Here is a 22,841-nt window from a genome sequence, read left to right as displayed (position 1 = left end):
CCTAAACTACACCTACAGTAGAATTCCTAATTCATTTGGCATCAGAAAATGAGAAATTCCTTACTCAGTCTGTGCCACCAGCAGTAGAAGAAATCAAACTGGTAGATATGGAGTAGCAAGAGGGTTTAGTTTTGCATATTGACACAGGAATATGAAGTGGACCTTTATACATAATTTGTTTCTAGACATATAAATCTTTTGTGCTCAGTAATTTTGCGTAGCACAAATAGTGTTTGTTTCTTTCTAATTCTTAGGAAAGAACATCCTGTGAAGATAGATTGTTTTGACATCAAATGGCTGTAATTTGCACATGCTGGGATCATTTCTCATATCTATTCAGGCACACACTTACCCTCACAAAACTATCTCCTGCACAGAGAAAATATCAATGAACCATTTCTAATTGACAGTTAAAAGTTGAAGTGAACCAAGAGGCCACTCATTGAGAAATGGCAAGTTTTTTCTTATGATTAGACATGTACATTATTTGTCACATGTGATAAATGCTAGGTTTGAAATAAACAACAATTATAAATACTGGGATTTTTCATTAGAATATGCTTAAAAAAAAAATGCAAGTATGTGAGGGGCAAGGTGTATCCAGCATAAATATACCAAAATAATTTGCGAAACCAAGACGTTATAAACTTCCAAAATTCAATTTTTACAAATTAATCCAATCATAGAATCATAGAATCGTTTAGGTTGGAACAATCATATCACTGCTGACAGATAAGTGGTGACTCCACAGACTAGCAACAAAGATGCACTTAAAGGCTGCAGAAGAAACAATTGCCATAAATGATACTAAAAGAATTGAATTTTAAAATATGGAGGAACAGAGGCAAACAGAGAAATGGCAGCTCCTCAAAATACTTTTATAGCAACATCTTGGATGTTTTTTTGGAAAATTCTGATGGTAAATTCAGATCTACCAAGTCTCAAACATCGTATGTTCCACCTAACATCCCCCTGTCAGGGTGCCTGCCTGTTCCGTCAGCACTGGACAACTAGGGAACCTTTCCTGGCCCAGGATCTCACAAAGAATGCAGTGGCCAACTGGCCTAGGCTGTGATCTGCCGATTAACTACGTCTGACCCACAAGATCCCCCAGCAGGAGTGGTACTAAGCTGATGTGCTGCATGCAGCTGGAGACCACCAGTAGAAGGCACGTTCTGCCAGTCACAGTTTCATTCTGTAGTCACGCTTCATCACAGGAACAGATACACTCTGTGAAGTTCCCTAGCAAGCAAATGCACTCTACTCCATGTCCTAGCACATGTCTCTGACATACAGTGTGTGACCAATGTGAGGACTGACAGGCACTGGGTCAGAAAAAGAAATTTAAAAGTTTCAAAATGTTCAAACACTCATTCAAATCCTTGTAATTATCAAGTGTTTTCACTACAGAGAGACGTCCTGGGGTTACATGCAGATACAAACATTCAGGTCATACATGTATGAAAGCTTTGAAGAATCTTTACTAATCCTCTGAAGAATCATTAGTAAAAATATTGATTATTCCATCCTACAAATACACCTCCAAATATGACCACACCTAAACCACCTGATAAAACAGGAAGCTGCAATTGAAATAGGGTTATGGAAGAATAAAATACGTTTATGTAAAACAGTGAAAAAAAGTAATGAATCACTGGAAAAATGTGACCAGGATACAACTACTGCATGTGAGGCAACAGAATTGCAGAATGGTACCCAGGCTGAACATGGGAGGAACGTGGATCTGGAAAGGTAGGACAAGACCTGGTGGGTGGTGGGCAGACTCCCTAGTGCATCCATGGCCCCTAACATATACCACTGAATCCGACAGTCCAAGAGACATACACAGCCACTTGTAATGCTAAATGACAGCACTCCGGAGTGAACCCATCACTCAAAGAAACTGGATAAAGTGATCCTTCCTCAACCAGCCACACACTTGCCCAACCAGCTTGTACAACATCCATTTTCATACTTACTGCCCTACAGTAGTTCCCAATCAATGTTATAAACACACCGTAGGTAGGCAAATGTCATAAAATGTGGACCAGGATGTTTTCATTGCTTAAACATCATAGAAAACAGTGGTGAACCTAAAGAAAGGAGTCTACATCATTCTTATCTCTCTGTAGTATAGAGCTAGCTCTTGATGTGTCTTACGTAGAGTAAGACATATAAGTAGAGTTTTCTTAAATAACTGTATAAATGTTTTTCTAGAATATAAGTCTGTAAAGAAATCCAGCTGGAACACAAATGACAACGCATCTCACAAAGCAAAAAAAATACTTGTGTCGGAGCTTGCCAATACAATCAGCTTGTCCTAGAAGCCCAGAAGAAAAAGTGAAGTGCAGACAAAAAAAACCTCAATATTTTTACTACCTAAGAAAATCTGTGTGCTATCAGCCAAGGACAAATCTATCTATATAGTCAGTAAAGCAGCCTAATGTAGGCCTACTATGAACTTTTGATAATAGATGCTGTTTCACAGAGACGCGACAACCTTCCTTTTCTTTCTTTTGTTTGCAAGAGACTGGTTCTTCAATTTGAAAATACATCTGCTTTTCTTAGGTGCCTGCAATTCTTTGCTTTTACAATAACACACTGCAAAGCCCATTTAGTTCAGTGTGTTTAAAAAACCGTTGGTCATAAGTCGAAGAAGAAAGGAGGTTTCAGCTGAACACATGTTTGTGAAACAAAGAGAATTTAAAACAAGTAGTTGCCCACAGGATTTGCAAATGCAAAAACTCAGTTAATTCTTCAGCTGCTTACCCAGCACCAAGGACAAGTAAAATTCATCTTTTTGATGTGCAGAGGAAGAGACCATCTAGATCAGAGATAGTGCCTAGAGAAATATAAATGTCCATACTTTACACATTATAATTGGAAAATAACATTCAGCACCTTTTACAAACAATTAAGCTTATAACAAACAAATGTAACTGTTGGTCCATACTTCCTGAAGAGATTGTTTGATTCCTCAAGCACATCATTTAAAATGTATGTGTACTTGCAGATCACCTTCAGTACAAAAGGGATCTCTCTTGCAAAACAAGAAGGTGTTACCAAAACAAGTCATGGACAGAAATATACCCGAGGAATAGTTTGTATCAAAGCTTTAGCTTGGGTCAGGATGAAATCTCGTTACTACTTTCCCTACCAGTAACATAACCGTAAAAAGTTTTGAGACATACTACAGTGTGAGGGCTCTGACTTAAAACAGCCAAGAACCTGGCTGCCATTTGCTGAGACTGACACACAATTTTCCCATGTTTCTGGGACAAATGTCTTCTTTTACCCTTACTGCTGTCCTTGGCTGAAAGAGGAAGAAGGCAGAAATCTGAACTTAGTCTCTACCCTCGCTCTCTCCCCAAAAAGTCTAAACTAAGATGGAATGTGACAATTCTGGGGGATTAGCTTGTTGCAGAGGCCATCAAATATTGACAGATCAGACTTTTCCTAGGAAACTTGCTCCAGCCTTCCATGCAGAACAACTACCACAATGCTACAGTGCAAGAGACATGTCATCACTTACCTGGTGAGGCAAACAGCAAAACAGAAGAGCACTGCCATGTCAGTAAAATGCTTGAGCCAGATACAAATTTGCTCATACAGGCAGTGTCTCTCTCTTCACCACTGCTGCTCACTGCCTTTAAATCTGATTTGATCTTTTCTTTCTTCCTCTTTGTAACCCGCAGCTCACCCTTCTGACCATCATGCACATTCCTGGTCAAGTGAATTTGTGGCACCATGAAAATCAGCTGAGTGGCACACTGATCTGGTGTTACAGCAGCATGAGAACTAAGGGACTTTTCCTAAACTGCTGCGCTGCTCCCGTTGCTAAGGAGAGCAAAGTACAATCAGGCAAAGAAGCGCCCAATACACATAACAGCGCATGAAGTGAGAAGAGACAGAGATGTGGCTTCCAAATCCCACCAGCTCTAGCAGCACGCAGCAGGGGATAACTTGTAAGGATGTGCTTGATAATTGCTCAAATGTTACTGCATCAAGATTATCTCAGAAACCAGGGAACTGAAATCAGGTGTTAATATGAAACTAAACAAATTGCAGATTGATGTTCTGAAGTGAAAGGGATCTCGCATTCTAAACTCCTTACTTTGTTCTGCAGAGTTAACAATTTTCTCTTGAACTATTCCCTTCATCACATGCGTATGGCTGACAGTCTGAGGAAGAACTGCAAAAGCAACAATGGTATCAAGGCACCCAACTATCTTTGAAATCCAGTGACTGTTCAAGTAGCACAACTACCATTGGCATTTTTGCAAAACCAAGAGCATCCCATCTCCTTCCTGGCCCTGGGCATGTCCAAAGTTCATGATCACTGAACTACAGACATCACTTGAAGTGACAGTACTGGAACTCCTGCTGCTTAGAAACATTTAATAAATGTTCAGTATCGTTTTCGTGCACTTTGCTTCTATCATTATATCATCCTGCAATAAGATATCAGAGTCTCTGTCATTTGCCATCCTATACTGACACTGGTCTATACACAAAACTTCAGCCATTAGAACAGGCATATATGTTCAAGTCCATATCTGGGGTAGATTGGTCAATAAAAATAGCTGTTTTCCATCAGCTGACCATTTGGCCCATTTATTTCAGTTGTTTGGAGCCCTTAGACTGGTAAACTAGATTTTAAGAAACTAGACACTGGATTAAAGAAATCTATCACCAATATCAGAAATACTAACTGATAATGAGATGGTTTCATTGCAGACCACCTTGAAACCTGATTTATATCAGTAGTAGAATGACTAAGGGCTTTTAAAATAGTATTTGTTTAAAGACCCAACTCTGATTGATGGTTGGGACTCACAGACCAAGACTGCAGTTATTTTGCAAGATTTTAAGAGCACTGTTATTACTGTCATACTTCAACTATTTTTAAAACAATGCTTATTTTAAAAAGAAAAGCCCTGGAAATTAAATTGCTATATGCAGTTGATACTCTAGAAAAAAGTAGAAATAAAAGCTTTCTTGCGTTGCTCTGCTTATGTGCTTTTGGATGCTGACACTACTGATGGGGGACATGTAATACACTCTTTCTACCTCATCCATCTTTCACCTAAGAGAGCCTGTGGTGAAATCAGCTGCTGATACTTGTAATAAGGTATTTGGTGGTGTAGACCCTCATCGATAAACCTAGCTGTTTAGACAGAAAAAAACCACTCCCAAACTATCCCAACCCATCTTACAATCACATCTATTTGCATGTTCCACTTCTCACATTAAACAGATGCATAGTGCTTAATGAATTACACAACATTACATAATGGTTCATTGCTGTGCTGTAACAACACATCTACATTAAGACCTTCTTGATGAAACCTGCCCCAGAGCTCCGGTTGTCAGCTGTAGAGGACACGCAGAGAACACAGGCACTTACTAGCTGTAAACCCCTGTCAGCTCCAAATGTGTCAGGCAAGGCAAGGTGCACCTTACAGACCAACAGGACCATGGTATTTGGGGAGCTCCAGCTAAGACTGAACCAGGGTATAACAGAGAGAAATAATACTGCTTTCATCAGGGACAGAACCTGTTCCCAAAATGTTAAATCTCAGCACCTTACAAAAACGGAAGCTATAGGATTTCATTAGATGAATTCTCAGAATACATGAGATGGAGAACTTTCCTTAATTTTCTTTTTTTGCTTCCCCAGCCTGGAACACCTTCCTTACAAAACCAGAATCACAGATTTCAGTAAGGAAGAGAAATCTATTTCTGATGGACTTCTTATTCTGTCTTGTCACTCCATAAGAAAAGTGAGAAGAGAGTTTAGTAAAAAATTAATGCTTTATACTCCCAATCTATTCTATTCTTCATTCTGAATGTAGGTCGCTGTATTTACACTGTATCTTGAGCATTAATTTTTTCTTGTTTAATTCTAGTCTGACACACATTTTCTAGCTTTATCCAAATTTAAAGTAATTGAGATGCTGCCTTCAAAGAATAACATTAAAGTACTCCCAAAAGCAGATGTCAAACATTTGGCAATTTAACATAAAAGAAAACCTACAGCTGCATACAAATACACAATGTACAGTTGCCGCATAAGATTTTCTTCCTTTTGCCTCCCTCCTCACTAACCAAAACCGGAAATAGATATTTGTCATTGTTTTACTGGAGAAAAACCTGCACTGAGAAATACTCAACAGGTAGGAAATGCCAAATAAAGTGTGCTTCATACAACCAGAATTGGTACCCTTGTAAGGATATCATCCTTAATTACCGAACATGAATTTCTCCAATACTGTTTCCAATGCTACCTTTTTAAAGTTTTCAGATCCTTGATATACAGCACTATGCAGGTACAGAAAAACTGTCATTACCACAAGGTCAGCATCAATGCGCTTCCAAAACTTGGTCTAGGGCAAGCCAGCTCTAATAGCTCCAAGACCATCTCCTCCTGTGGGCAACAAAAAGTCCTGCACCAATTCTGAATGCACCACCAGCACTCAGGAGTACTGTGGCACAAGGCCATTTATTGCTGTGACTGCTCACCCTCGAGGCCATGGCCAGAGCAAGGCTAGCTGCCAGGTGAGAAAGGTGGGAAGCAAACCCCAGGAGCATGCTTGAAGAACAGTCTTTGCTGTCTCCGGGCTCCAGCTAACAGCAGCACTACTGAGGTCATGAGAATGGGCTGACATCCAGAGCATTAATGTGGGAGCTCTGACAAACTATATTGTGCTCTAAAAACATCTGGGAGGGCTGGGGGGTGAGAGGAAGGCAAGGAAGGCAAGGAAGGCAAGGAAGGCAAGGAAGGCAAGGAAGGCAAGGAAGGCAAGGAAGGCAAGGAAGGCAAGGAAGGCAAGGAAGGCAAAAAGAGGTGGAGCTAATGAAAGAGAGCAGGTTAATACTTCAGCACCAGCACAAAGAGAGCAGGAATTGCCCTGGTAAAGTTCAGTCTGAAAACACCCTGATGTTAGGCTGGAGTTGTCTGTGAGGCCATCAGTGAGCTTTTTATTCAACACCTAGCACACTGGTCCTTGATCTGCAAGGAGCCTGCAAAACTACAGTGACCCAAATAATAAACAAAATAATTTTATTCATTTCTTTCCTTCTGCTCCCACCCCAGCCCACCAGAACACTAGAAACTTGACCCACAAATTTCTCTGTAGATGGTAATCTTCCTACTGAAGTCTTTGAGATGATTCACAAACTACACCTTGCTGTGCTTGCAGGACTGAGCCATAAATTTCTTTCTTTAGCAATGTCGTCATTCACATATACACTGATTTTTTTCTTCTTCTAATGAAACAAACAGGGAGGATTTTACCTCTGAAATTCAATCTAAAATAATGCCTTATGAAAGCAAAACACCTTTGTGGGCTAGCATCAAAGATTGCTACAAGGCTCCATGGAAAAACATGATTTTTTTATTTGCCGATGCAAATCCAGCAGAATCAAAGAGAATAAAAACATAGCAATACTGCTGCCTTACTGGTCCTAAAACACATCTAGGGGTTTTTGTTTTTCAAGCATTCACTTAGAAATCAAGTAAAACCAGAACTTGCTTCCTCAAATCGTTTTAACATAAATGTATTTAGGCATTGAAACTTCTGTTAGTAGCCCCTTGAAAGTTCATTCCTGGGACTAAATTATTAAGGCATGAAAAGAATTGTATTATTCACAAGCCTAGATAAAAATCTGTAGACTGCTACTAGGTCTCATGTCAATTTTATGACTCCTCAAATAAATCAATCACATAAAGTTAAACTCAACATAGGGAGTTAAGCTCTCCACAGAGACCATGGAGATTGCACATATTAAGTCAAACAGGAGGAACGAAAGCTGAGATAATGGATGTTTTTTTCTGGTTTACTTCAAAGCACTGAGAGATGGCTGAAAGTGTTAATATACAATGAGCACTGATTCCAGAAGAAATAATAGATGCCTCTCTTACCAAACATGCAACTGTAAGTAAAAAAACCACAACTTCTGCAACTACTTCTCCAACTGCACAGAATTTCTATTATATCGAGAATCTTCTAAGGATTTGCAGCAAAATCATCAGCCTTGAAACTAGACTTAAAGTAGCAAGCCTGTGGTTGTCCTGATAACTGACAGTATCAGGATATTTGGTTAAGAGTCTTCCATGAATACAGCTACCTTCTCAGCAAAGGGCATATGGAATTAGTCACACCGCACACAATAGTGAATGCAAACCACCACATTTTCAGAGATAATTAGAAGTAATTTCCCCAAGTTTTCTTTTTGTCATCCTGGAGATGTAGGAATCATTTTCTTTTTCACACAGACACTGTTTTAGCATAAAGTATGGTGCTATCCACACATTCAGGTGTTCAGAAAAGATAGTGAAGACGGGTTATACATCCAAAGGTGGTTTTTTTGGTTCAGAACTGTTTTCTGCGTTGAAGGTTCAGATAAGTGCAATACTGCTATTGTACAAAACATTTTACTCGCCCCCCAAAAATTGTAATCTCTTACTTAGATCACAATTAAAAGTGAGATTAATTACTTGATTCTCTGCCTGTGCACCTTGCAATGTCACAAATAACTAGTTTCAGCAAGATTCACAAGGTTTGATCGGAGGAGACTCAGGACTGGCATAAGAAAATGCTGGAGGTCAAAAATGGAATTGATGAATAAAAGACATGGGAAAGCTTAGATAGTGGATCTGTGAAGGTATGTTGCTCAGTTCGATATACATGTCAGCAACACATTATAACCCTTCTGTCTCATCAGTGTTTAATTAACTTTTCCTGTTTTTTAAAATCATTCTCTTTCCTTTGTAAAAAAGACCCAAAACAACAGAGACATGAATGGCTACACAAAAACAACAAAACTGTCTCTATAATGTTTTGGTTGATTGCATAAATTAATAAATAAATAAACTGGAAAAAATCCAATTTAGAGTAAATTTATATGGTACTTGTAGTAAATCAAGTCTCTGACTTGAATTTGATTTTCCTGTTGATTGTGCCCATTCAAATAAAAAAAAAAAAAGGGTTACAAAGTTATGATCGTTTACAAAATGCAGGTGTCATATTTCATAGCCTCTGAATAAGAAGTGTCCGAGTATCACAGCAAGTGTCATTAGTGCACTAAGACCTCACTTTTCACAGTCTTTTAGTACAAGGTGTCCTACTATCTGGAGACACCTGCTACACAAACCGTTAAATTGCTAGAAACCTGGCACGACAGCACAAGGCAAAAGAAATTGAAAAAATAGTGAGCTGATGCTTTTTGTCAGGCAGAAGCTGTAATTCAAATGTTTGTTGCAAATCATTGCTATCTCCATACAGAATAAAACAGTGAAAAAACCGCAGAGTCATGCATCTCACAAAAATCCACATACAATGTTTTCTGTTATCTCCTTTATCTCCTTTATCTCCTCAGGCTATAGCATCGCCCTGTTCAAGAGAAAGAGGTGACTTTGGAGAATTATGGACTAGAACTAGTTAGAATTTTACAACTGACACTGGCAGCGACTGGAAAAGCATTTCAACTAAGTGTGATTTTTTCAAACAAAAATGTACCTTCTCCAGAGAAAATACCAAATTTTGAAGAAACTCCCAAAAGTCTCATTCCCACCATCTTTTTCTGCATGAAAAAAGCTCCCTTAGTTTTATGACCAGATCCAATGATGACAACATGAGATTTTCTTTACTGAAAGTTTTTAACTGGATGCAGCAATTTAGAAAGCGGAGCCAAAGACAATCAGTGCATCACGCTCAGAGCAATGAGAGTAATAATCACTGAAATAATATGTTCAGATCTCTAGATAACTGTATTACTGTTAAACATAATCAATATATATAAAAAATAAGGCATAAATGCAGGCATGTCACTAACATCAACTGCAGGTTTACTTCTTAAATATTTCGGACATCCTACCTCATTATTGACTTCAGCAGGTTTTTTCTTTGTTTCTCTGATGTCCAAATAGCTGTAGAAGAAAAACAGTACTGATTATTTACAGAAGCATCTAACTTACACAATACAAACATTTCTACACTATTGTCACACCAGAAGCTTTTAAAATTTATCATGCCTCAAAATAACACAAAAAGTAACTAATTCATTATTTTAATGAAGGAGTGTTAATATAAATCTGCAAGCTAGCCCTCTGGGCTAATACAAAAAACAGGGGAAAACCAACCATCTAGTTTCAAATCACTGGTGATTAGAACAGACCATCAATAGTCCCCTTGTCAGAAAGAAGCTCACATACTACCATGAGGTGGATCAATAAATCTCAGCATAATATCCACTTACCAGAGTTTTCGAAGTCATCTTCTTGCCTCTTAGTTTCTCACAGTAAGTCTCTGATACATTTAAAGCCTTCCTCCACACCCGAGTTTAACCCAGGACATCAGCTAAAGTTTAAAAGGATCTACACCACTTGTGTTTCAACAGGACATGGACACATCCAAACACTGTATATCCTGGTTTCTCATGGTTGTGATGAACAAATAACATCTTCAGAATTATTTTATGAATAGACGAAATTCAAGCCTCAACTGGACAAGAAAACAAAATACATCTATTTGAACAATACTGCTCTCTGTCAGAGTATGTATTCCCACAAAAGCGTTAGTTAAAACACACAGTGACAGATTAGCTGTATGTTGCCTTTCCAAAGAAAGGGAATTAAATAAGCCTTCAAACATGAGTAACTCATAGACTGGCAAACAGGCAACTGTCTGGGTACCGAGACTATGCTACCTCCTTTCCCTTGTCAGCACTGAGAGCCATGAGAGTGCTTCTTCTCATGAACGCAGCTCTTGGTAGCTGCTGGCACTGCAAGATGTTTCTAGTTCTCAGTGCTGTAGGAAGAGACACCTCTGTGGGCAGTTATAACTCAGTACAGCAGCACCTCTCAGCACCTTCTGCCATGAGCTAAACATGAGAACAAAAATGGTTGGGGTATCTATTCTACGCTGGGAGCATCTAATCCAACATCAAGTGATGGGCATTTGTTACCAGTTCTCCCTATTCCCACTTTCAGTGGGAAACCACAGGCGCTTTGGCAGGCTTTTAAGACTAGAAGACCCTATCTGAGAACGTCAGGTATACCTGATGGCAAGCATCAGTGCAGGCTCACCAAAAGACCTCAGAGCCTACAATGCATCTGCAGCCCTCCAGTAACATCATGCTTTGTAGTTAATGACTGAGATAAGATTTGTTTGCCAGAGGAAGCTTTTCTGCCTGGCCAGAGTTGAGAATTCATGAGACCTGAATGAAAGTGTAGAAGCAAGCAAGAAAAAAAAAAAAAAAAAAAAAAAAGAAAAAGCACCATTGATTCTTTGAAGGAATGGCAATTGTTTATCAAGGTACCACAGAATGGTCACAAGGATTTCAAGGCTTCAGTGTGCAGGGACAGTAAGACACCGCAAGGCTTCCAGGCAATGCTTGAAAGTGCATGCCAAGGCTTTGGAAAAGGTAAATGTAGCAATGTAGGACAATGTTTAAAAACAAAGTGTCCAAGCCTCATGTTTAAAAACAAACAAAAACAACTGTTGCAAGCTTCTCCATGTAAAAAGGAATGAGTTCTCTTCAGACCAAAAAAAAGAGGTCTGAAAGACAATAAGACAGAACAGAAATAAATGCCTCAGACAAAATAGTTCCAACAGCCTATAACAACAGTTGCTGACTGTGGTTCTTGTTTTCTGGGCATCTGTGAATTACTTCAAGGAGAACTAAGAAAAGTGACAAAGAAAAGCAAATATGTAGTCAAAGGCTTAAATTCACTATGCAGGGTCTGGGCATTCAGTTATCAAATTTGAGAGATCTCCAAATCTGAAAAGGTCTAAATAGGGCCAAAGGCTTTTCTTGGGGTAAAAAATCCCAGACCAAAAACTTTACACAAGTATTGCCACTGCTAAGAAAGCAGAAATACTTCCACCCAATGACTGTCGAAGCCAGTGATGAAACTACAGTGCTGTTTAAAGAGACACTGCTGGAGAGAGGACAATCTACCATTAATTAATGAGCATCAATACAAGTAAACGCACAAAAGAAGGAGAAGGGCAGAGTAGCATGTTGAAAAAAAGCTAAAAATCGAAACCAGCTCCAGCACAGAGAGTTTCCTTTCAGGAAGCTGAGAGTCAGGGAAGAACTCTGCAGGGGTGCAGGCCTGAATGTGCATTCTCACTCATAACTGCAACAACTACAATATACCAACACACCTCACTGCATATACACCAAAAAAAGCTTGTATTCACTTAGCGCACTTGTAAGTGACAAAACAAGCTGGGAAACTTGATATATTTTATGGAAATTCCCAACATTGGCTAATAATTCTTCCTTTAAAGAAAATTTCTACATATTTTTCTAAAAGAAGACTTTTGAAATGCTGATTACTTTTTTTTAATTTTAAAAATTAAATATATTGGCAGTTTATATTGACTATATACTCCCAGAAGTATCTATCTGAAGATGTTAAGATTCAGGGTTTGGAATGACAGAGGTTCACATGCTAAAGGTGAGCACAGTGTAGTCTAGAATTCACTGTGGACAGGGAAGAAAAAGATTCAGTTCTCAGTATAAGACATCTGAGAAGAAACAAATGCACTGCTTGAAGTGGAGTGATGACATTTTCAGCTTCTGCTTCTCCTTGGATACTCTCTCCTTTCCGTTATGCTCCTATACATCGGTGTCACAACCATTTCAAAGTTCAGCCCTGCATAGTCTATCATAGCAATGAATGTGTCCAGCAATCATCACTGCAAAAAAAATCGTAAAAAACGTCCAAGCTTCTTGCTGCTATCAGGCCAGACTCGGATCCTTTACGCAGGGCAGATGCTTTGGTCTCCCACAGCTGCAACTGCTTTATCTGCCTGTGACACGTACACAAACATACACTCTTTTCTTGAATTCCTTCGATTCCTTGCAGAAAACTGTCCCTTTCAATTAACCCCTCCTCTCCTCTGACCTTTCTGGCTAAGATGTCTCCCTAATTATCATTCTGTCTACAACCCAGTTAAGACCAAGATCAACATTAAGCCCTTGAGCCTGTCTTAAATAATGCTTATAAAAGCACTGCCAACATTTACAGCACTATATAAATAAATACTAATTGTGAAAAACTCCAACTCTGAACACAGAAATGGAAAAGATCTCAAGTCATCCCATTTATCCTCCCTACAGCACAGGACTATGGCATACTATCAAGGGACATATAAACCAGCCTGCTTTTACCGAGTCCTTTAGGTTAGCTTTTCTTAAAGTATTCTCTTTGTTGACCTTAAATACTTAGATATCTTGTTACATGTTGCAACCATAAAAGTCTGAAAAGCTCTCACCATAAAACTCTGACCATAAAACACAAAATGACAAAAAGAAATGTTTTTTCCCACCCAAAATAAATCCAGAGTGCCCAATTCCTCTAGATGGTGCATGCTAACACCAAACACTTATTACTTTTAGCCTGTCTGTTGAACATAAAACACATTTAGGGAGGTGAAACATGATGTGCTGACAACTAACAACTTTAAGCCATCCACAGAATCACAGCATTTAATAAAAAAAAAAGATACGGTGGATCTTTCTTGAGCGTTGAGCACTGCATTTGACATGGAAGAGAGTACAGAGGGAAAGGGGCTTATATTTAGCCTGCTATACATCTTTCTCCCTAGCTTTGCCACTGAAGTGCAGGAAGCCTCAATAAATCTTTAGAAGCAGACAGTGACAAAAACGGTAAGAGTGCTGATAGAGATCCTATTCATTACTCAGAGAGTTTCATCCTGAAACATAATGAGGTCTCCTGAAAAATGTAGTGTCCTCAACTCTACATAACCAAGATGAGTGAGTCCTGTAAAGCTGGTAGTTTAGCATACAAATTCCCAACTACCTCCAAAAAGGGATTGTTAATTTTGAGATTTTTCACTCAACCGTAGGAAAAATGCCCACAAAGACTGAAAAAAACATATAATCAGGCAATTGAGACCATGAAATTCACTACCAGAATTAAGAACCATTACTGTTCACATGCAGAGCCACTTGGGAAACACACCTAAAAGCCCAGATCTCCTCCACAATACTTTCCCAGTCACTCACTAGAAAACGGAGAAACTGTCAGCTTAATTCTTGGTGTCTAGGCAGGGAAAAGAAAGCAAACAGTCATCTTTTAAATAACAGGAGGGACTCAGCTATTCTGGTCTTAAAAAGGCTATATATCTACCCAAAATGGACATAAGTGATGGAGATGTGGATAGCTGGGCAGAATATTTCAGACTTTTTAAAAATAAGCAATAAAGGAAGTGTTGGGAATTAAATTCCCAGGCTCATCAACTTCATGGCAGGACTGTCAACACTCCACTGTTCTACAGCTTTCTCCCTGTTACCACTGAGCACAAATACTGACACTCGCCCCTCAGTTAAGCACACACATCACAACAACATGCCATTGATGCATGTCCTTCGGGTTAAAGGGTTGTTTCTCCTTTCCTACTGTCATATCAAGGAGATGGCACTATGCGACTGATGGTAACAGCAGCCTTTCTGTGGCTTGCCTCTAAAGCTCTTTTGCAGTTTTGTGTTAAAAGTACCTTTCTTTTTGCCTTCGTCACAGCCTTTAAGTCCTCTTTGTGCAATACCTAATAAAAAGGGTGGGGTGGAGGGGCTCCTCTGAAGTATTGCCACAGTGCCAAACCCCAAACGCTGATATTCAAGTTCCATATAAATCTTACGTTACTTTTTAGCCACTCACTTGAGTTTCTTGAAGGCTTCCCTGCCACCAGCCACATACTGCTCTCCGCTCTGAAGCTCCTCCAGCTGCCGGACACGATGCCCACCCCGAGGGGTATAGATGTTACGCACAGCTCCAAAGGGTGCCTTCACCCTGCCTGTCACCTCTTTCAGGAATACCTCGAAGTTGGACACTTTCTTCTCATTGATGACAATACGGCGCCCCGGGAAGAAAGGGTCCCCGTTGCGATACACCAGCACACTCTTCACCATCGGCTGCGAGAGCCATGACCCCTTTGTGCCAGGACTAGTCATGCTCCGTGGCTTCGGACCTCCTGCGCAGCCCAAACCACCCCGACGCGCTGCCTGCACCTGTTTACCCAGGAGAGGGTTCCTGCGTGAGCACCCCTCTCACCTCCGCCTTGGCAACTCCCTGCCAGGGGTGAAGCGCCCACACCCACGCCGGGGCCTGGGCCGCAGGGCCCACCTCCGGGGAGGCAGAGGAGGGAGCCCGGCTCCGCGGGGAGGGATTACAGCCTGCCCGGGGCTCCCGGCACGGCTCTGCTCAGCCTTTCGAGAGCGGCTCCTCCTAGGCAACCAGCTCTTGCTGCTCCCTGGCGCCGGGGGAGGTTAACGCGGATTACACTAACCCAGGAAAAAAAAAAAAAAAACAACCCAGAAACAAACCAAACACCATTGCATGGAAGTAGATCCGACACAGCAGGAAAATGGACTGCAGGGGACCCACGGCCTCCCAGGGTCTTTATCCTCCGGCTTTGGCATCACGCAAAGCGGCTTGCCGCTACCACTCTGGTTTCCTCGGGAAACTTTATCCCGCATGTCCTCGTCCTCCCCCCTGCCCGGCCAGGCGAGAGCCCGCCAGGAGCCGGCCAGACCCAGAGCCACCGGCCGGGCCGGGGGCAGGACAGCGCAGGGGCCAGCACAAAGCACGGATAAATTATTCACCAGGCGACGGCTGGGGGAAGGAGGACGAGGAGGCGTCGTGCCCAGAGGCAGGGAGAGGGACGCGGGGGCAACGGGGGCACAGAGAAGCGGACCAAGGGCCCCACACCTGAGCGAGAGAGGGAAGTCCCCGCTCTGCCTCCTCCTCCCCGGCGGCCGAGGCGCTGCCTGCCGCCGCCGCTCCCCGCCACAAGGGAAGAGCCGGCCGGCTCAGCCGCCTGGAGCGGGGAGCGGCAGCGGGGCAACGTTGAGCCGGTCCAGCGCTCCCACAGCGAGGACGGGCGGCGGGGCGGGGAGAAGGCGGCGGCCCGGGCCGGGGCGGGGCGGGCAGGGCGAGGGGGAGCTGCCGTGACATGGCGGCTGCGGTCGAGGCGGGATGCTGGCCAGCGGCCGTTAGCCGCCGGTAACCGTCCCCGCGCCGCCGCGGAGGGGCCGCCCTTCGCTCAGGCGCCGGTGAGCACGGCAGGGACCGCCCGCGGCTCTGCGCCCTGTGGCGGCAGCTGGAGGCGGTGGCGGGCTGCGAGCTGGCGCCTGCCCGCCGCGGTGCCGCCTTTGGGCCCGCCGCGGCGGGCGGAGGGGAAGGGTGGCTGAACATCACGTATTTCGTTGACGCCTGGCCAGCTCTTCTGGGGATTTCTTGCTGAAGGCGTCCGGTTTTCCCCTCTCGGCAATGAAGCAGACTTTTACTAGACCTTCCAGATCAAGGTCTTGAAAATGCTAGGCAGCTGGCCGGGCGTGGAGGCAAGGGCAAGCCACAGCCGTCACCAAAAGGCAGTTATCTACAACACGAGTGACCGCTTCAGGCTTTCAGCCCTGGCTTCTTTTCTGTATTCCTTTGCTGATTCTAATATATGCTTTCTCCGCTGGCGATTCAGTTATTTGGTGCCTGGTTTTGCCTTTGGTTCATTATTAACATCTAACGATTACCACTTGTGTGTGCAGGGTGGTCCATGTACAAAGCAAATGAACCATCGAAACATCACACCTGCCATTATATATTCCATTCTTACTTTCCTTCTTCTCAGTTATTAAAAATCGCACCTGAAAACTGGATCTTTTCTCCAGCTTGCCTGTTGCCATTTGCTGTTTACGTTTGCTGCAATTCAGAAATAAAGCCGGACCGTGATCTTGCAGGGAAAAAAACAAATTATCAGTGGGGTTGAAATTAGGCTCTTGGACTACACAAATTAGTTGCATATATATGTACGGGCAATTGATCTTTTTTTTTTTAATGTGCCTACTAACATGATGCCCTCTGAATGTCTTTTTGAGATGATACATAAATGTTATGGACGCTGTTGGGTGCTCTTCCCCCATCCTACCATTGGAATGGGCAAAATTTGCTAGTAACAAAAAAAAAACAACCTGCACTCCCCCAGTATTTGGGTAAGTTTACACAGTTATTTGCATTCCTGAAATGTTTTAAAAGCTTTTCAGTACTCCTATCATTCTTTGGTTGAGCAAGTCTGTTATAATTCGTTGTCTTAAGAATCCAGGGTCTATCACAAGAGCTAATGTCAATTCTGCTGAGCTGGCCCAAACCTGCAATTCTGTCTTGACAATTTCAGTTAATCAGAGTCAGAGGTGACTTGCCGCACTAAACCAAGCTCAAATTTGAAATACACCATGAACAGTAGCCTGATAAATCAGAAGAATATCCTTGGGCGCAATTTATTTTTTAGAGAAATACACCAACAGAATAAACCAGAAAAATAATAGACAAAAAATGTAAAATAACCCATTTGTGGTTTAAAGAACATAATGTAAAGTCAAATTGGGTTAATGTTGCAGTCTTTCCTAAGTCAATTTCTATAATTCTACATAGTAGATACGATACAGCATATATAAAAAGTATATTAATATACATATTAAGGACCAGATCCAACTTCTGCCATCATGAAAAGACTCCCTTAGATTTCACAGATAAATATACAGGATCATGAAATCATCCTGATACCATTTTCATCTTAAACTATTTAAAAAGCTTGGTAAACAAATGATCCACTTGAAACTGCATTTTCCTTGCTAATTCTCAGCCAAACATCTCCAGACTGCCCAATGTTTGGTACGTAACTTTGGATACTGCATTATCACAACAGTAGATTCTTTTTAATCTCAGATTATTAAAAATCGTAAAAAATCAGCCAAGCATGCATCTTACGGGCTTGTTCAATGAACAGATGAGTCTCTGATGTGTCCAAACAAATTCTGACTACGGATAAGTTTTCTTTACTTGAAAACACTTTAGGCAGGCTTGGGACGTGACTTTTGGCTCTACTTTTTAATGCTATCTGCTTTGCTCTTTCCAGGAAGCTGCATAATAAAACACAGAGACTTTAATTCCAGTGGATTTTTGCCACACCTTGGGTACAAGAAACCATAAAACCTGACAGAAAATAAACAGAAAATGCCTCAAATTCAACCTGAATTCCTTTAAAAGCTTCTTTTCCCCACTGATTGTTGCAAGACTAAAACTGGTCTAGACCTTCCTACCTGGAATTGTTTAGTGTACGGTAATGATTGTTCTTCCAAATGGATTTCAACACATGCGATGGAAGGAATTTTTCTTTCCTTTTATCTTACCTCCTTTGATGGGAGAATTACCCCCCTGCTGTGAGTTACAACAGGGCAGTTAACCATTACAAAAGAGCAATTTCAGGGTGAGGGAAGTCAAATATGCTACTGTTATTGTTTAACAGTTAAATTTCTCTACTTGCTGCTGGTTTTCTTCTAACTAACAAAGGGGAGAACCAAGCATGTACCATCCTCAGATTAATACTGTTTAACACTGATCTGTTGCAACCTAAAATGAAAATTTGTATTAAAAATACGCTTATGTGTAAAAACCAAAAATGCTGGTGACCTTCATACTGTTCTGCAGTCAAGTAGTGATACATCAACCACCTGCTATTTTGTGCCAGATTCTACCACTTCTGGTGATCTTAGGCCTAATTTGCAATCACACATCATCTTTGGCATAGGAATAAGCCACTGAATATTTCACGTGTGCACCCATTTCGACACTTGTGCTACTCCACAGTACTGTTGGTCTTTACCTACAGCCACGCTAGTTACAATCACTCTTGTGGTCTGCAATAAAATATCCCTTAAATGGTATCAGCACATTGCTAACCTTAAAGTGGCCTAGAACTGGTGGGCAAAATATTTGTCCAGAACTGGGAGTGCATTCTGAATCCTTTGAAGAATTGCAGTGCAGAATTGTGCCCATAGTTTAACTTTTATGTAGCTAAAAGCTATGCCTCTGAAGACTGCATCTTTCAAATGCAGCTGCTTGCATTTCTGCCCTCTATCCCTTTACTTGTGCTGCAGTGGAATCTCACTGTTTTCTTACTCTTAATGCAACACCTTCAAATTCAGCCCCTCGTGACTGTCCAGCCCACCATGGGCTACAGAGCTCACCATTTCAGACCAGCCTTTTCAGAACAATACATTTTATTTTCTTCAGTAATAGGAACAAAGCAAAACGAGTGTGTTTCCAATACTGTATAAAGTCAGCATGTTTTCCATCTTGCCTAAGTACAACCACTGCCCAAAAGCTAAGAAAAGCTCAAACACTTCCACCCATGATAGCAGAGCCTGCATCCATGAGAATCTGCTCCTTCCAGCCTTTCCAGGGCCTGACCTCTTATCCCCACTATTGTTTCAGTTTCTAAGCTATCTCCTGTTACATTCTCAACAGTAACAAGACAAGCTGCTGAACCCACTGACACGATGAAGCTAAATGCAGACACATAATCTTTTTATGATGGAGTAATGTCAGACCTCTCATCTTACTTGAGGTTGATGCATGAGACCATGTCAGTCAGGTCGTGTGTCAGGATCACATGATGGACCTGAGGTCACATAACAAGCACATGTTGGGGGATGAGATGAGAACAGAGCCACGGCATAGTGACATAGCATCAAACAGGGTCACTTTTTCTGCAGCAAAATACCGTGAGATCTCTGCCATTTCAGGACCAGGAAAGATTTTGCAGCTTGTTCCAGCTCCCTGACAAGGCTCAGTGACAGCAAAACATGAGGACAGGAACATGTCCTAGTGCTGAAGAAAAGACTGGTAGAATCACAGAATTGTTTAGGTTGGAAAAGACCTTTAAGATCATACAGTCCAACCATTAACCAAACATTACCAAGTCCACCACTAAACCAATTAAGGGTAGAGTAATGATTTCTTGTTTCCTGGCTTGGTGGCTGGATTATTTTTTAATGAAAGTAAAAACTAGGAATCACTAATGTTGGAAAGGATCTCTAAGATCATCAGTCCAACTGTCAACCCAACACCACCATGCCTACTAAACCATGTCCCAAAGTGCCACATCTACCCATTTTTTGAACACCTGCAGGGATGGTGACTCCACCACCTCTCTGGGCAGCCTGCTCCAATGCTTGACTACTCTTTCAGTGAAATTTTTCCTCATACCCAATCTAAGCCTCCTCTGGCGCAGCTTGAGGCCATTTCCTCTTGTCCTAAATGTACAGAATGGGTAAGGATAACGTTTCTAAACACAGAGAACAAAATCTGTTCTGTTGCACACAGTGCTGAGAATCACACTTAATAACTATACCTTTGCGCAGCTTACCTAAAAATCAGACTAAGCAATAGCAGCCACTTTATTCCCAGTTGTATTTCTGGGGTAATTGGACTGTCTGCATTGACAGATTAAAGTATATAAATACCAGGTGGTTCAACACCTTACACACACACACTAAGTGGAAGAAACAAAATACTGAGGTACTGATGCAGTTGTAAATTTTAAAACCCATGTCATAGCAATTTCACCTACTTACACAATTGCCAGATCAAAAACTCCTTAGAATACCAGGATCAATTATTTTTGCTTAAAAAAAAGCCTTAGGCAATCACAGTTTAAGCTACCACTTTTCATGACACAGGTGTTTTCTAACAGTATTCTTGAGACAGCTGAGATGATAAAGGCCTACATAGGGAAAAGGCTTTGGCAAACCCTTAGAGGCACATGAGGAAATGGTTCTGCACAGAGAAACAAATTCCAGGTAGCTCAGGTAGGGAAAAAGTTTAAAAATACCTTTCATGTGGTCTTGTAATGACAGTGCAGTCATCCTTTCTAGGCAAAGATTTCTCATTGTGTTACCGTTGCTACCTTTGATCAAGGCACCTGAGATAATCCATTCAGTATTCCTAATTCATTCACATAAGAGAAATTATTCTAAATATGAATATTATGTATTTTAAGTTTTTCATGGGGTCTTTCCTTTTCTCTCTCTCTATTCTTAGTCATCTGCTCTCAGCATCCACTAGACAGTCATCTGTTGTCTGGAAGCAAACTTACAGTTTTTTGGTTAAGCTGTTTTTTGGGTTTCGGTTGGGGTTTTTTGGGTGGTTTGTTTGTTTGTTTTTTTCCCTCAACATGAATAAAATGGGGCTCCTGTGAGCATTTCTTTTAGGAAAAGAAGCAGGTAATAGGTTCAGGCACATCTTTGTATATAACATAGGGCTGATTAAATGTACAAATCATACACTAGGAGATAATTTCTCTGTAGACAGACATCTATATGCCTTTCTACCATAATTTCACCAACAAGTTCTCTGAGCTTTTCTTCAGTAGAGATTTATAAGGACTTCTCTGATGATACCTCCAATTTCCTTTTCTTTCTGCATGTTTTTCTTTGGTGTTTCTGCTCTTTCTCTTCCACATACCCCAGCTGCAATCAGACCAGTCCCTCATGTCTGCACTGACATTCAGCTGACAGCGGAACTAGTTGCTCACGTCATTCAGCCTCACAAATGGCTTCTGATTTGGACGGCAATTTCATGGCTAAGCAAGTCTGTGCAGGAGCTATCTGCTCCTTTTGGCTGAATGGAGAACAGCCGTCATCCCCATTTGTGTCAATGAGCTGCTTCAACAAACTTGATGAACTTGACCCATTATTTTTTTTGATGAAATACAGCAAACTGCTCCCAAAGGTTGGCACTGCAGGACAGATGGGATACCTGACACATGCATGCAGCAGAAGCAAGAAGCAGCTCGTTGGTCTTTAGAGCTGCAGTAAATAGATGGCAGTTCTAGATCGCCAGTTATCTTTTGTCAGCAGCGGTATAAAATTAGACATTCTACCCGCGCTTCATTGCTTAACCCTGGCTGCCAGTTCACGCCCATGCATTGCCTTGACCTCTACAGATAGAGATGATATTTGGTTATTGTCTGCCCTTCCAGACAATTACAATGATGACCGATAATGCAGCTCTAATGAGATACAATACCAATACTTACTGGTATAGTGGCCTATTATATCATACATATCAAAGTTCTTGTCAATATATATTCGGTGTGAAGTTATGTCATCTTATTTCCAACACTTCTGTTGTGTAAGCAGCCAGAATAACAGATGGACAAAGGAAAACAAATAGATCAACCCAGTATCTTTTCCCTTTTTTTATTGAAGAGTGTGAAATGTCAGCTGCGTGAGGCTTACTGCAAATTCATTAAATGTAAATTTCTGGCAGATATTCTTCAGATGCTTCCCTAGCTTTTGCATTCCAAACATGCAGCATCAACATAAGCTACCGCTAGTTGCCAGCAACGGTGCGTGTTTGTTTCCTGCTCTCCTGCGGTATTTTCTGTGCTGTCTGGTATTTCCAAATTTTAAGTATCTCTGATAGCCAAGAGTATTAAGTTAGTCTTGTACATACTGCCACCTGCTGTGAGTAACCAAAACTAGAGCTAAAATACTCCCCTTTAATTAGATTTCAGCTTTTTATCAAGTATAAAGGGGGCCAACATTTGCATTCAGGCATGCTTACCCTGAAACTGAAAACCTCTGATGGCTTCAGTCTACACATAGTGTGCTGTATATAACTACTAAGGAACTTTTCTATTTATTTTCTATTTAATTAAATTACTTCCTTCTGAAGTAATTTATCTTTGTGCAGAGCGTGCGTAAACCATCCTCCTGATTCTGTACATGTGAATCCACTTTGAACAAATGCTCATGTGTGCACGTTAATGTATGTACATACAAGCACACACACAAATACGCAGGTGGTGTGGTGTAGGAAAGGAGGGGACAGTGTCTGCCCCCAGCTGACCTCCCTTTAACTTACAGCCCAGGCGAGAGCAGAATTTGGCCCTGACCCCCTTGTCTTCAAGAGTCAGACTTGTGCTCAGGACAGTGTTTAGGTTTGGGCACTCCTGTTGGGGCAGCCA

The 22,841-nt window shown here is 41.4% G+C and overlaps 1 protein-coding gene across 1 annotated transcript in view; it reads right to left on the bottom strand.

Annotated features, from left to right (window-relative positions):
* The window catches only part of DCDC2 (doublecortin domain containing 2), a 70,812-nt gene extending 55,824 nt beyond the window's left edge, over nt 1-14,988 (bottom strand). Inside the window, exons 1-3 of the mRNA XM_075705957.1 lie at nt 14,696-14,988; nt 9,880-9,931; nt 9,144-9,146 (exon numbers count right to left, since the gene is read on the bottom strand). Of these exons, the coding sequence (XP_075562072.1) occupies nt 9,144-9,146; nt 9,880-9,931; nt 14,696-14,988 (348 nt within the window). The remainder of the gene's footprint in view (nt 1-9,143; nt 9,147-9,879; nt 9,932-14,695) is intronic.
* Nucleotides 14,989-22,841: the final 7,853 nt, after the last annotated feature.

The sequence above is a fragment of the Pelecanus crispus genome, chromosome 2 (genome assembly GCF_030463565.1).
Source record: "Pelecanus crispus isolate bPelCri1 chromosome 2, bPelCri1.pri, whole genome shotgun sequence".
Lineage (NCBI taxonomy): Eukaryota > Metazoa > Chordata > Aves > Pelecaniformes > Pelecanidae > Pelecanus > Pelecanus crispus.
The sequence above is the reverse complement of the archived record's forward strand: the minus strand, read 5'-3'. Positions and strand labels throughout refer to the sequence as shown.